The following is a 13596-nucleotide window of genomic DNA, read 5'->3' as shown; positions in this document are numbered from 1 at the left end:
TCCAATGGCGCCATTCCAAAGGCGATGGTGCTAAAAGCTCTGAAATAGTCTCCGTTCAAAGGTTGCCTTCCAAAGCCTGCGACGTGCCCCTCCCTCGCCAGCCACTCAGCCACACGCCTTCGCATTTGATGCCTGTGTCCTGCCCGCCCGCTCGTCTGTGGCATCCTGGGAGTCATGCTTAGGCACATGGCTGGGGCTCTGTGATTAAACCGCCAGCCCCAATCGCAGCCTTTCAGATGGGCCTTTAAAAAGGCACAGCTCTGAGAGGTGCCAGAATTAAATTGGAGGGCAAACTCCATCCCTAAAATAAAGACCGTGGGAACTGCTGTCTTCTGTAGCTGGGCAATCAAAGTGTTTTCCTTTAAAATCGACCTAAGTCGGAATGGATACCTTTGATCAGCGTGTCTGGGCCCTCACGCCCTTGGCTGACAGTGCTCACTGGATGCCACGTGGGGACTGAGTTCCATGCAGGGGTACCAGGACCGAAGCCCTGGCCCATGGCTTGTGATAAGAGGAGCCTCAGCAGCTGGAGCACCGTGGGAGGGACCGGGGAGATGGCAGGTGGCAGATTCTGGGGGTGAGAGGAAGCCAAGGAAGCATTTTCTTTTTCTTTTTTTTTTTTTTTTTTTTGAGTGGAGTTTCACTTTTGTTGCCCAGGCTGCAGTGCAGTGGCTCGACCTCGGCTCATGGCAACCTCTACTTCGGGATTCAAGCAATTCTCCTGCCTCAGCCTCCCGCGTACCTGAGATTACAGGCACATGCCTCCATACCTGGTTAATTTTTGTGTTTTTAGTAGAGACGGGGTTTCACCATGTTGGCCAGGCTGGTCTGCAACTCCTGACCTCAGGTGATCCACCTGCCTCAGCCTCCCAAAGTGCTGGGATTAGAGGCATGAGCCAGTCTAATGGCTCATTAAGAGGAGTCATTAGACTCACCCTGTCACAGCGCCAGTCTGTAGAGGGCTTGTGGGGTCACTTCTGTTTGGGGAGCCGCAGGCTCTGCTGGAGCTGAGGGAACAGTCCCCCGGTGCTTAGGGCCATTTCCGACTAGCATTGCCCCCAGGCCGCTGCGTGTTGCTGGCCCTGTCCACCTATTACATGACCCAAATTTAAGGAAACGGCCTCTGAATTTCTGACTCCCTTTTAAAAAGTATATTTCTTTCTAGGCAGGGCATGGTGGCTCACACCTGTAATCCCAGCATTTTGGGAGGCCGAGGTGGGTGGATCACAAGGTCAGGAGTTTGAGATAAGCCTATCCTGGCCAATATGGTGAAACCTGTTTCTCTTAAAAAAAAAAAAAAAGAAGTGTATTTCTTTCCTTTGAGAATTTTTTCTCTTGCTTGCTTTGAGGGGTTTGAGATGGAGGTTCGCTCTTTTACCTAGGCTGGAGTACAGTGGTGTGATCTCGGCTCACTGCAACCTCCGCCTCCCAGGTTCAAATGATTCTCCTGAGTACCTGGGATTAAAGGTGCCCCCCACCATGCCCAGCTAATTTTTGTATTTTTAGTAGAGACAGGGTTTCACCATGTTGGCCAGGATGGTCTAATTCCTGGCCTCTGGTGATCCACTCACCTCGGCCTCGCAAAATGCTGGGATTACAGGCACGAGCCACCACACCCGGTCTGTTTGTTTTTTGAGACGGGGTCTCTCTCCGTCACCCAGGCTGGAGTGCAGTGGCATGATCATAGCTCAACGCAGCCTCGAATTCCCAGGCTCAAGTGATCCTTGAGTAGCTAGGACTACAGGCAGGCCATCACACCTGGCTAATTTATTTATTTATTTAGTAGAGACAGGGCCTTGCTATATTGCCTAGGCTGGTCTTAAAGCCCTGGGCTCAAGAGATCCTCCCACCTCAGCCTCCCAAATTGCTGAGATTCCAGGTGTGACCACCACACCCAGTCTGAGGTTTTAAAATTGTTGTATAGTATAGTATAGTATAATACAATGGTTAACAGTAGGGTGGCAGGCGCAGTGACTCATGCCTGTAATCCCAGCACTTTGGGAGGCTGAGGCTGGCAGAGCACCTGAGGTCGGGAGTTCGAGACCATCCTGACCAACATGGAGAAACCCTGTCTATACCACAAATACAAAATTAGCTGGGCGTGGTGGTGCGTGCCTGTAATTCCATCTACTCGGGAGGCTGAGGCAGGAGAATCGCTTGAACCTGGGAGGCGGAGGTTGTGGGGAGCCGAGATCACACCACTGTACTCTAGCCTGGCCAACAAGAGTGAAACTCCATCTCAAAAAAAGAAAAGAGAGAGAAAGAGAGTGGGGTTACAGACTCAAAGAGACCCAGCTTAAAATCCCATATCTACCACCACTGTTTGGGCAAATGTCTTCCCTCCTCTGAGACTCGGTTTTGTCATCTGCAAAAGGCGACACCATTCCCAGGGGACATTGGCTCTTCTGATCACATGGCATAACAGCAGTGCCTGAGAGGCTGTGCTGTGCAGGAAGCCAGACACCCAGGAGTGGCTCAGGAAGGAAGCGAGCAAGTCCTGGAGACAGACGGGGGACCCCCAAAGCCCAGGAGAGGAAGGAGAGGGTAAGACATCCCGCAGCTGGGATAGCACAGGTGACGGCGCCAGATCGTGGCAGCCTGGCATCTATGCGGGAGTAGGCGAGTGAGGGCCAGAGAGCGGGGCTGTGCAGGGCCTGTGAGGCAGGAACTGGATCCTCCAGGCCGAGGACTTTCCATTTTTTTAGCAGTGGCCCAAAGTTAAGAGATGCATGTTTTAGTGTGACCCTGTCTGAACCCAATTGTATGAATATAACTGAAACCAGAAGGTCACAAACAGTGCCCTTACTATGCATGAAATGCTTCGTGTTCTGTTTTTTTAATTGCTTGTCTTGACCCTGTAAATTGATTTCAGACTCCTTCCTGGGTCTCCTCCAGCAGGGAGCCTCTGCCGGTTCAGGCAGGGCAAGAGCGGGATGAGTTTGTGGATCACTAGGGGCTCAGAGCCACAGAGGCAGCCCTGGTTGGGCGGGAGAGGGGGCTGGATGGGAGCTGTTGAGGTGGAGGGGTGGGGGGCCTGTGCCGGCGGCGGGCAGGTCTGATCCTGAACATCAGTGAGCCACAGGAAAGCTGCCAGGTGGGCACACAAACACGTGGGGGCACATCCCACCAGGGACTCGCTCAGCATGGGGTCCCCGTGCCAGGGGTGGGAGGATAGTAACTCCGCCCAGCTCTCAAACCCCAAGTTCAGGCAGCCACAGATTCATAAGAAGAACTGGAAAAGGAAGGACTCAGGCACCCTCAGGCGGCTGGCAAAGTCTTTCCCAACAAGGGTGGGAGAAGAGGAGCTGGAAGCTGTGGGCAGAGGGCTGTTCATGCCCAGAGCCCTCACATACCACACCACTGAGGGGACTTCAGCTGGGCCAGGCCAGCGCCCGGGACGGGGATGGTGCCCAAGCCTGGGTCAGGGACAGGCCCCTGGGGGTCCTGCTGCCCCTGGACCATCAGGGCCTGTGTCCCCTGTGCTGAGGGCGTGTCATTTAACCAGACAGAAGGGTAAGGGGTGTCATTTAACCTGGACTTTCCCAAACCCCCAAATTTGCCTCTTTTTTTTTTTTGAAACAGAGCTCTTGTTGCCCAGGCTGGAGTACAGTGGCTTGATCTCGGCTCACTGCAACCTCCGCCTCCTGGGTTCAAGCTATTCTCCTGCCTCACCCTCCCAAGTATCTGAGACTATAGGCATGTGCCACTACACCTGGCTAATTTTTTGTATTTTTAGTAGAGATGGGGTTTCACCATGTTGGCCAGGCTGGTCTTGAACTCCTGACTTCATGTGATCTGCCCACATGTGCTGAGGTTACAGGCTTGAGCCACCATACCCAGCTGGCATTTGTCTTTGAAAATCCTCAAGGAGGACTCCCTGCCTCATTCTGGTCCCCCAGAGAAAGGCAGCCTGGCCCTTGGCAAGGAGCTGGGTTCCAGGTCCAGTGAATCCTGCCACAGTCCCTGAAGGTGGGCATTGTTGCTCTCCCTGTGTTGCGGGGAGACACTGAGGTCAGAGAAGTTGAGCCGCCTGCCCAAGGTTGCACAGCCTTGAAGTGGCAGAGCCAGAAGCTGAATCCAGGCCCGTTGCCTCCAGAACCTGGGCTTTCCCCAGACACCCACGCTCATCGCCCCTGTTTCTGGCCAGGCCCAAGGCTTCCTCACAGCGTGGGAGAGACTTCCCTGGAGCTGCAGGGAAGTGAGGGATGGGGGGAGTGTACCGCCCCAAAACACAGTCTCCAATATAGTGGTATAGCCAGGTGGGCAGACTGAGCAGGGGTGCATGATGCTGCCCATATGAGATGTCTGTGCTTGCAGCTGTGTGGGGGTGGGGAGGCACAGGGGAGGAGCTGAAGGCTCAGAACAAATAGCCAAGCCCTGGGGCGGGGCCCTCCCAGACACCTGTGGCAACCCTGCCTCTGGGGGCCCTGCTGCCCTCCTGCTCGACCCCTCCTCCCCCATGGTCCTCACCCGGGTGCCCTCCCCCCTCTCCTTGCACCATCCCGTCCACATTCACCAGGCTCAAGAGGCTCCTATCCAGAAAACTCCCCAGGAGCCAAACTCTCCTTGCCCTTGTGGCCTTCCTCCCGGCAGGGCAGATCAGGCCAGGGAGTTCATGTCCTCACCCGCCCCTCCTTACCCTCTGCCCCAACTCTGCCCTCCCCAAGCCCCAGGGGAGCTCCTTGCAGCCACCTCCAGGCCCTGCTCTCCACCGGGTGGGCGAATGGAGAATCCTCCTAAGTTCTCTAAAAGGCTGGGATCCGATCCATTCCCTGCACAGAAAACACCTGGGGCTCCTTGAGACGCTTCCTCCCTGTGCCCCAGGGCCAGTCCCAGCTCCACCTGCCCCAGGTCCCTGGGACCTGGAGAATGACCAGAAAAGCAGCGGGAGCAGGTCCTGGGCCCTCTAGACACCTTGGTGTTGAAGGATTTCTCGGCAAAACCTAGTTCCTCCAAGTCAAAGTCCTATGGTCACCGAAAGTCACACATGAGTCCCAGTTCTTCACATCTCTAACCCTGTGTAACAGACGAAACTTCAAACTCTGACGCTGAAGTGGTTCTCTGTGTCACCCGGGTCCCGTGTGAGGGGGAGGGGCGAGGTCCCTCTTCTCTTTCCTGCCCAGACCCCCTCCTCATCCGTCCCCACTGATCAAGCTGGTGGAGGCAGAAAAGACCTGCCGCGTCAGGCGCGTGGGAGGCTGGCCCTGGGCTCTGGATGCTTGTAGAGTTGGCCTCGAGTCCCGTGGGGCACGTTCATGGCCTGTTCAGGACCCCCAGGGAAGTGCTACAAACAAATGACAGCTGAAAAGCATTTGTGGACTTGGAAATGACCATGAAACCTATCTTCAGCACTGAGCCGTCATGGGGAACCGCTTCTAGTCGGCAGCCAACTAGGGCCTGGACCTCTGGGAGGTCCTGAAGGGGCCTCTGGGAGGCACGGGTCCAGGAGATGGGGTGGGAGCTGGGCGGTTGCAGGGGTCCAGCTCAGGGATACTGACGCCCAGTGAAAGGAAGGCACAGGGGAGGCGGTGAGCTACATCCAAAGGCCAGAACCTGCAGCCTTCCTCTCCCCTCCCTGGGTTTTTTGACCTGATGACTCCAGACTGGCTGTTGTTATTGATGGAGCTGGTCAGAGGCTGCTTCCTCTCTTCACGTTTTAGAGACAGGAGTTTCATCAGAGGTCTGAGGTTCTTGCTTCGAAACCTCTCCTCGCTGTGGCAGACCTGAGCCAGAGCCGAGCGTTTTCATGATCCTAACGCTCTGACCTTAAAATAACAAATCCCAAAAGAATACAGAACGATGGCCATCCGTTTTTATAGATTTCCCTGGAATTGTAAAGATCGGCTTAATTGAGATAGCAGAGTTCATCATTTTCTAAAAGGATACTTCAGACGGGGAGAATTTTTAAAGACAATCGGTCTGAAGTCTTCCTGCCCAGGAGAAACAGGAAGGTTTCATGGTGCTGACTGTGTGTCTGTCCTCCCCCTGGAGTGGCCTCTTAGCTACACCATGAGGAGGAGCAGGAGGCCCCGGTGAGGAGATGGGTCACAGGGTAGGGGCACAGAGGGGGACGTGGCCTGTGAGTGTTGTGAGGGGCTGCTGGGTGGGGTCGATGGTGATGTCTTTTGTGGTTCACCCCACCCCTCTTGTCTCGTACAATTCTTTTTTTTTTTTGAGGCGGAGTCTTGCTCTGTCGCCCAGGCTGGAGTGCAAGGGCACAATCTCGGCTTACTGCAACCTGCGCCTCCCAGGTTCAAACATTCACCTGCCTCAGCCTCCCAAGTAGCTGGAATTACAGGCTCCCACCACTATGCCTGGCTAATTTTTGTGTTTTTAGTAGAGATGGGGTTTCGCCATGTTTGGCCAGGCTGGTCTCGAACTCCTGACCTCAGGTGATCAGCCCGCCTGGGCCTCCCAAAGTGCTGGGATTACAGGCATGAAACACTCTGCCCAGTCTAGGGGTGTCTTTTTAGTGGTTCAGTAAGAAGCTCAAAATATCAGCGTGGTCAAAGTTCTGAGGGATTAACTGAAGCGCGGGGCCAACTCCGTGTCTGTCCCGCATCTTCCAGAAGGCTGGCCTCCCTTTGGGACCCCCTTCCCAGAGCTCTGGCTCAGAGCTGAACTGAAGAGACCTGGGAAGAGTCTGCCTGGCCTCACTCCAGCCCCACACCACAGGCAGCACCTGCGCCTCACTTTCCCCAGCAAAATAAATCTTGCGGCTCCTCTGAGCATCTCGAACACACTATCTTCTCCCAAGTAACAAGCCGGCCTGCATGTTCTTGGCTGCTGGCTGCCGACCTCAATTTAGAACTGTCTGCTGCTCAGCTGCTAGAGAAGGCGGGGCCTGGAGCACCAAAGCTGAGGGGCCTGAGCCGCTGAAGTCTGGGGCAGGGGGTGGCTGCTGCCCCCAGCCCAGGATCCAAACAGCATCTCAGAGGCCTGCAGCAGGGGTTAGGGGCCCCCCCAGGCAGGGCTGCTGCTTTGCGAATTTTCAAACTGTTTTCTGAAGTGCCTCTGATGATTGGAGGGGAGGGGTGGCTCCTGCAAAACTGGCCTTGTCACGGTCGTTGACATCATGATCACAGCCAAAATGGCCCCACGTGGAGCACCTCTGCGTTGTTGGAAAAACCACTCTCAAGATGTTGCCTGTTATACTAGATAAAAACCTAACTGGCTGGGCGCAGTGGCTCATGTCTGTAATTCCAGCACTTTGGGAGGCTGAGGCGGGTGGATCACCTGAAGTCGGGAGTTCCAGAACAGCCTGACCAACATGGAGAAACCCCATCTCTACTAAAAATACAAAATCAGCCATGTGTGATGGTGCATGCCTGCAATCCCAGCTACTTGGGAGGGGAGGTTGCAGTGAGCCGAGATGAGCCGAGATCACGCCACTGCACCCCAGCCTGGGCAACAAGAGCGAAATTCCGTCTCAAAAAAAACCGACACCAAAAACCTGACAAATCCTTTCCGAGTCCAGGAGAGTTTGTGTCTCCTGCCACCTGTGTGCCCTCTTCCTCTGGCACAGGAGAACTGTGGCTACCCCTGCCTCCCTCCCTGTCTGCCGCCAGGAAACGCTTGGGCTTCTTTCGCTTTCTTGACTCCTTCTTTATTTCTCATCCATCGCCAGCTTTCACTCTTCTCAGGCCTGGGCGTTTATTCCACGTGGCCTCTTGGACTTCGGGAAGGAGAGAGGTTAGGAGAGCAGGAGCTGGTGTCTCCCAGCCCTGAACGGGGTTGTAGCTCCACTCTCTACCTGCTGAGGGATCAGGAGCTAGGCGCTTCAGCTTCCTGACCCTCAGACTCTTCCCCTTCTCATTTTGCCTGGGGGTATATTAGGAGATGCAGAGCGGTGTGTGTAATGTGCCTGGCACAAGCCCGACACACAGCAAGTGCAGGGGCACAGGAGGCATGAAACTTGTCTTTTTTTTTTGAGATGGAGCTCCATCTTGTCACCCAGGCTGGAGTGGAGTGGCATGATCTCAGCTGACTGCAACCTCCGCCTCCCAGGTTCCAGCGATTCTCTTGCCTCAGCCTCCCGAGTAGCTGGGACTATAGGCGCCCGCCACCATGCCTGGCTAATTTTTGTATTAGTAGAGATGAGGGTTTCACCATGTTGGCCTGGCTGGTCTCAAACTCCTGACCTCAGGTGATTTGCCTGTCTCGGCCTCCCTAAGTGCTGGGATTACAGGCGTGAGCCACCGTGCCTGGCCACGAGCCTTGTTTTAACCTGCAAGTGGGTGGGACTGAGGCAGCCTCAAGTGACCTGTCACTCTCTCCCTCTGCTTCCTCTCCAGGAGGACAGTCAGTGACCCGCAGCAGCCTGCCCATCGTGGCCTCCCTGGCCAACTCACCTGTCTCCTTCAGCTGCAGGATCACCTACCCGTACACCCCCCAATTCAAGGCTTTCACAGTCAGCTACTTTCACGAAGATCTCCATGGGCAGAGGAGCCCTGAGAAGCCAACCAACTGCCACCCTGGACCGGGCACAGAGAACCAGACCTACACTCTGAACTGCCTGGTCACCCTTGTGCCACCGGGTGCATCAGCCACTGGCACCTACTACTGCTCTGTCCACTGGCCACACACCATGGCAAGAGGCAGCGGCACCTTCATCCTGGTCAGAGGTGAGGCTTCCTCTGTGGCTCTTCCGGGGGTGAAGGACCCAGAGATTTCAACCAGCAGTTTGGGACTCTGGATCAGAAATAGAGAATGGGACCAAGTGCAGTGGCTCATGCCTGTAATCCCAGCACTTTGGGAGGCCAAGGCGGGTGGATCACCTGAGGTCAGGAGTTTGAGACCAGCGTGACCAACATGGAGAAACCTCGTCTCTGCTAAAAATACAAAAGAAATTAGCCACCGTGGTGGTGCATACCTGTAATCCCAACTACCCAGAAGGCTGAGGCAGGAGAATTGCTTGAACTGGGAGGCAGAGGTTGCCGTGAGCTGAGATCGCGTTATTGCACTCCAGCCTGGGCAACAAAATAGAAGCTCCATCTCAAAAAAAGAAAAAAAAAAGGCGGTGGCTCACGTCTGTAATCCTAGCACTTTGGGAGGCCGAGGTGGGTGGATCACCTGAGGTCAGGAGTTCAAGACCAGCCTGGCCAACATGGTGAAATCCCATCTTTTCTTTTTTTTTTTTTTTGAGACGGAGTTTCGCTCTTGTTACCCAGGCTGGAGTGCAATGGCGCGATCTTGGCTCACCGCAACCTCCGCCTCCTGGGTTCAGGCAATTCTCCTGCCTCAGCCTCCTGAGTAGCTGGGATTACAGGCACGCGCCACCATGCCCAGCTAATTTTCTGTATTTTTAGTAGAGACGGGGTTTCACCATGTTGACCAGGATGGTCTCGATCTCTTGACCTCGTGATCCACCCGCCTCGGCCTCCCGAAGTGCTGGGATTATAGGCGTGAGCCACCGCGCCCGGCCCTGAAACCCCATCTTAAAAAAAAAAAAAAAAAAAAAACGGAAATAGAGAATGGTTTGCCTTCTCTGCCAGTGTTGGCAAAGCAGGACCCAGCCTTTTCAGGGAGCCCCAGCCTGCAGCTGTGCCAGGGCTCCACCTGCATATGGAAAGGGAAGGCCTGGCTTGCACGTCGGCCCCTAGATGCCTCTGGAAGGTGACCTGAGAGAGCTCACTCGGGCCCTTGGTCTCAGTGTGCATGGGCGTCATGGTTTGGTGGACTTCCATAGAACTAGCCAGGGGCATGTATGTACTTGTGGGGGCCTCGTATATGTGAGCACTTGGCTCAGGTATAATATACCTTTAGACGTACAGGTTTTTAGTTTTCATCACATTGTCTTTTTTATTTTTATTTATGTATTTATTTATTTTTTCTGAATCCAAGGTAAGATATTTTTATTTATTTATTTTTTTGAGACAGAGTCTCACTCTATCACTAGGCTGGAGTGCAGTGGTGCGGCTCACTGCAACCTCCGTTTTCCAGTTTCAAGCAACTCTCCTGCCTCAGCCTCCCAAGTAGCTGGGACAACAGGCACGCACCACCACGCCTGGCTAATTTTTTGTATTTTTAGTAGAGATGGGGTTTCACCATGTTGGCCAGGATGGTATCGATCTCTTGACCTTGTGATCCACCCGCCTCGGCCTCCCAAAGTGCTGGGATTACAGGCGTGAGCCACCACACCCGGCCATCTTTTTTTTTTCTGAGACGGAGTCTCACTGTGTCACCGAGGCTGGAGTACAGTGTCGCGATCTCAGCTCACTGCAACCTCCACCTCCCGGGTTCAAGCATTTCTCCTGCCTCAGCCTCCCAAGTAGCTAGAATTACAGGCACACACCGTCATGCCTGACTAATTTTTGTATTTTTAGTAAAGATGGGGTTTCACCATGTTGGCCAGGCTGGTCTCGAACTCCTGACCTCAAGTGATCCGCCTGCCTCCCAAAGTGCTGGGATTACAGGTGTGAGTCACCACGACCAGCTGGTTTTCATCACATTCTCAAAGGAGTGATGACCCCAAAAGTTATGAGGGAGCCCCTCACTGAAGCCCTGATTCTCTGACCTACCTCTGCGATCCCCTGGAAGGAGCTGGGGGCTTCCAAATCCCATAGGCCTGGGTTTGCACCCCTGTCCCGCTGCTTGTCTGATGTGAGCTTGGGCCTGGTCTTCATGGCAATCCTCTGCCTTCCAAGGACTTGGATGAGGATGAGGGAGATGGTGCCCATACGGGCCGGTGGCTGACTATAGGCGGTGCTGGGGAAATCACCATGTGCCTGGCACATGGTTGGCACTTCATGTGTTTTCGCCAGCCAGATGGATGGATGGATGGGGTAAAGGGGAAGGAGGAATAGATGACAGCAGGAGGGACAGGAGGATGGCACAGAGGGAGGGCTGGGCCTCACCTTGCCCAGGTGCAGCACCCCTCCCCCGTCAGTCCCAATATAAACCCACCTCCTTCAGCCCTAGCCACATCCACCCCTATTATCACCGCCTCACACAGGGAAAAGAAGAGACCCCGAGATGGGAGACAACTGGTTCAGAGCCCTACAGGCAGCCTTCAGGGGAGCCAGGTCACTGGGGCACCGGGAGAGCAAAGGAGGTGGTCCTTGTCCTTACAGAGAATCAAGGCAGTGAACATGAAAAGGACCAAGGGGAGGCCGGGTGCAGCGACTCACACCTATAATCCCAGCACTTTGGGAGGCCGAGGCAGTTGGATCATCTGAGGTTGGGAGTTCGAGACCAGCCTGACCAACATGGAGAAACCCCATCTCTACTAAAAATACAAAAATTAGCCCAGCGTGGTGGCACATGCCTGTAATCCCAGCTACTCAGGAGGCTGAGGCAGGAGAATGACTTGAACCTGGGAGGCGGAGGTTGCAGTGAGCCGAGATCCTGCTTCTAGCCTGGGCAACGAGAGTGAAACTCCATCTCAAAAAAAAAAAAAAAGGCAGAAAGACACAGACAGAGAGAGAGAGGGAGGGAGGGAGAGAGAAAAAAAAAGAAAAGAAAAGGACCAAGGGGGACAATGAAGGCCCGAGGCCCGGTTCCCGGGGGCCCTAGTGGGGTGTGGAGTGCGTCAGCAGGGGAGCATCGAAAACGGCGTCCTAGGTGAGGGAGAACATCAGGTGGGTGTGCCCCGTCTTCTCCTGGGTCACTGACCCCTCTGCTCCCCTGCCCTTCCTCCTAGACACAGGGTACCGAGAGCCCCCGCGGAGCCCCCAGAAGCTCCTGCTCTTTGGCTTCACCGGCCTCCTGAGTGTCCTGAGTGTTGTGGGCACAGCCCTCCTGATCTGGAAGAAGGTACGGCATGAACACTCCCAGCCACGCAGCCCCTCCACCCACACACCAGGGGCTGGGGGCGCCTCCGGGGAGCATAGAAGCTGCTGTGTCCTTGCCTGGTGAGGGCACATCCACATCTGTAACAGGTGGCCCTGGTGGCCCCTTGTACTGGGACTGAGGGCACCTCTCCTGTGCCACTCCCTGCACTGCCGTGGGGCCCCTTTTGATCTCGTTGCAGGAAACCAGGACTCTGCAGGCTTCTCCGGGTCATGGGTCCTGCTGAGAACCTGAGAGGGCCTGCAGGCCCTCCTGCCTACCATTCCAGCTCCGCAGATTAGGGAATCCTTGCCCGGGTTTTTTGATCCCAGGAGGCTGGAAGGGAAGAAGGGGCTACCAGCCACTGGCACAAGTGCCCTCCCACACACCCCTCCACACACCCTCCACCATAGCTCCACAGGGAGGTTTCTTCCCATTTCACAGCTCTGGAAGGTGAGGCTCGGAGGTTGTGATTTGCCCAGGGTCAATATTAAGTGTGTGGCAGAGTCGGGGCTGGAGTGCAGGATGGGGGAGCTGGGTCTGGCTCCTCACCTGGAGAGCTCCCGCTCACACTGCAGGTGGCCCTGCCTGGGGAGGGAGCCTCTCTGCTGGCCCCCCATGCTCATTGTCACCCAGCCCTATGGATTCCTGTTCAATGCAGGCCCGCCCTTCCTACCTGGCAGCAAGTGCCAGGAGGCCAGAGACCGAGGCAGTCTTGTCTGGGGGCTCCATGCCCAGCACATGAGGGTGCTCAGGCAGCGTGCTGAGGGAAAGGATGCGGTACCCGCTGGGTTTTCCCAAGCTCAGGGATGCAAAGATGACAGGTCAGGGCTCCTCAGAAGCTGCTGTTAGCAGCTCAGGCTACTGCTCCGCCCTCTGGGGACCTTCGGGGCCAAGCCTGAGGGCGGCTGAGTCAGTGACGGCCCTGGGTGTGAGGGGAGGGCAGTGGCACCATCACCAGGGTCTCCCTGGGTCAAAGAAGGCTCAGCCCCTGCATCCAAAGGCCAAGACCCTACCCACACCCAGAGAAGAGTTCTCTTCCATGGGAATTCATTTGCTCATTCATTCAGCAAACACTCAACACCTCCAACATTCCAGGCGCTGTTCTAGGCACTCAGAACATAGCAATGACCAAACTGGAATCCTGAAATCTCTGTTTCTGAGGCCAGGCACGGTGGCTCAAGCTTGTAATCCCAGCACTTTGGGAGGCTGAGGTGGGCGGATCACTTGAGGTCAAGAGTTCGAGACCAGCCTGGCCAACATGGCAAAACCCATCTCTACTAAAAATACAAAAATTAGCTGAGCACGTCAGCAGGTGCCTGTAGTCCTAGCTACTCAGGAGGCTGAGGTGGGAGAATCGCTTGAACCCGGGAGGCGGAGGTTGCAGTGAGCCGGAATCGCGCTACTGCACTTCAGCCTGGGCGATAGAGCAAGACTCCATCTCAAAAAAATAAAAAGAGGCTGGGTGTGATGACTCAGGCCTGTAATCCCAGCACTTTGGGAGGTTGAGGTGGGCAGATTGCTTGAGGCCAGGAGTTCAAGACTAGCCTGACCAACATAGCAAAACCCTGTCTCTACTAAAAACACAAAAGTTAGCTGGGCATGGTGATGTGCGCCTGTCCTCCCAGCTACTCGGGAGGCTGAGGCAGGAGAATTGCTTGAACCCAGGAGGCAGAGGTTGCAGTGAGCAGAGATTGCACCACTGCACTCCAGCCCCTGGGCAACAAAGTGAGACTCCATCTAAGAAAAAAAAAGAAAGTTTCTTCTGATTGTGGTTTTGAATTAAGGAAAAAGAAAGTAAGAAAAGAAAAGAAAATCTGTTTTTAT

At 55.0% G+C, this 13596-nt stretch overlaps 1 protein-coding gene across 1 annotated transcript in view; it reads left to right on the top strand.

The window, feature by feature from the left end:
• NFAM1 (NFAT activating protein with ITAM motif 1) overlaps positions 1-13596 on the top strand; it is a 45898-nt gene that overhangs the window by 10774 nt on the left and 21528 nt on the right. The window contains exons 2-3 of the mRNA XM_012476974.2: positions 8295-8624; positions 11642-11754. Coding sequence (XP_012332397.2) covers positions 8295-8624; positions 11642-11754 — 443 coding nt within the window. The remainder of the gene's footprint in view (positions 1-8294; positions 8625-11641; positions 11755-13596) is intronic.

This window comes from Aotus nancymaae, unplaced genomic scaffold (genome assembly GCF_030222135.1).
Source record: "Aotus nancymaae isolate 86718 unplaced genomic scaffold, 86718_ANA_hifiasm-v0.15.2.pri h1tg000076l, whole genome shotgun sequence".
Classification (NCBI taxonomy): Eukaryota; Metazoa; Chordata; class Mammalia; order Primates; family Aotidae; genus Aotus; species Aotus nancymaae.
The sequence above is the reverse complement of the archived record's forward strand: the minus strand, read 5'-3'. Positions and strand labels throughout refer to the sequence as shown.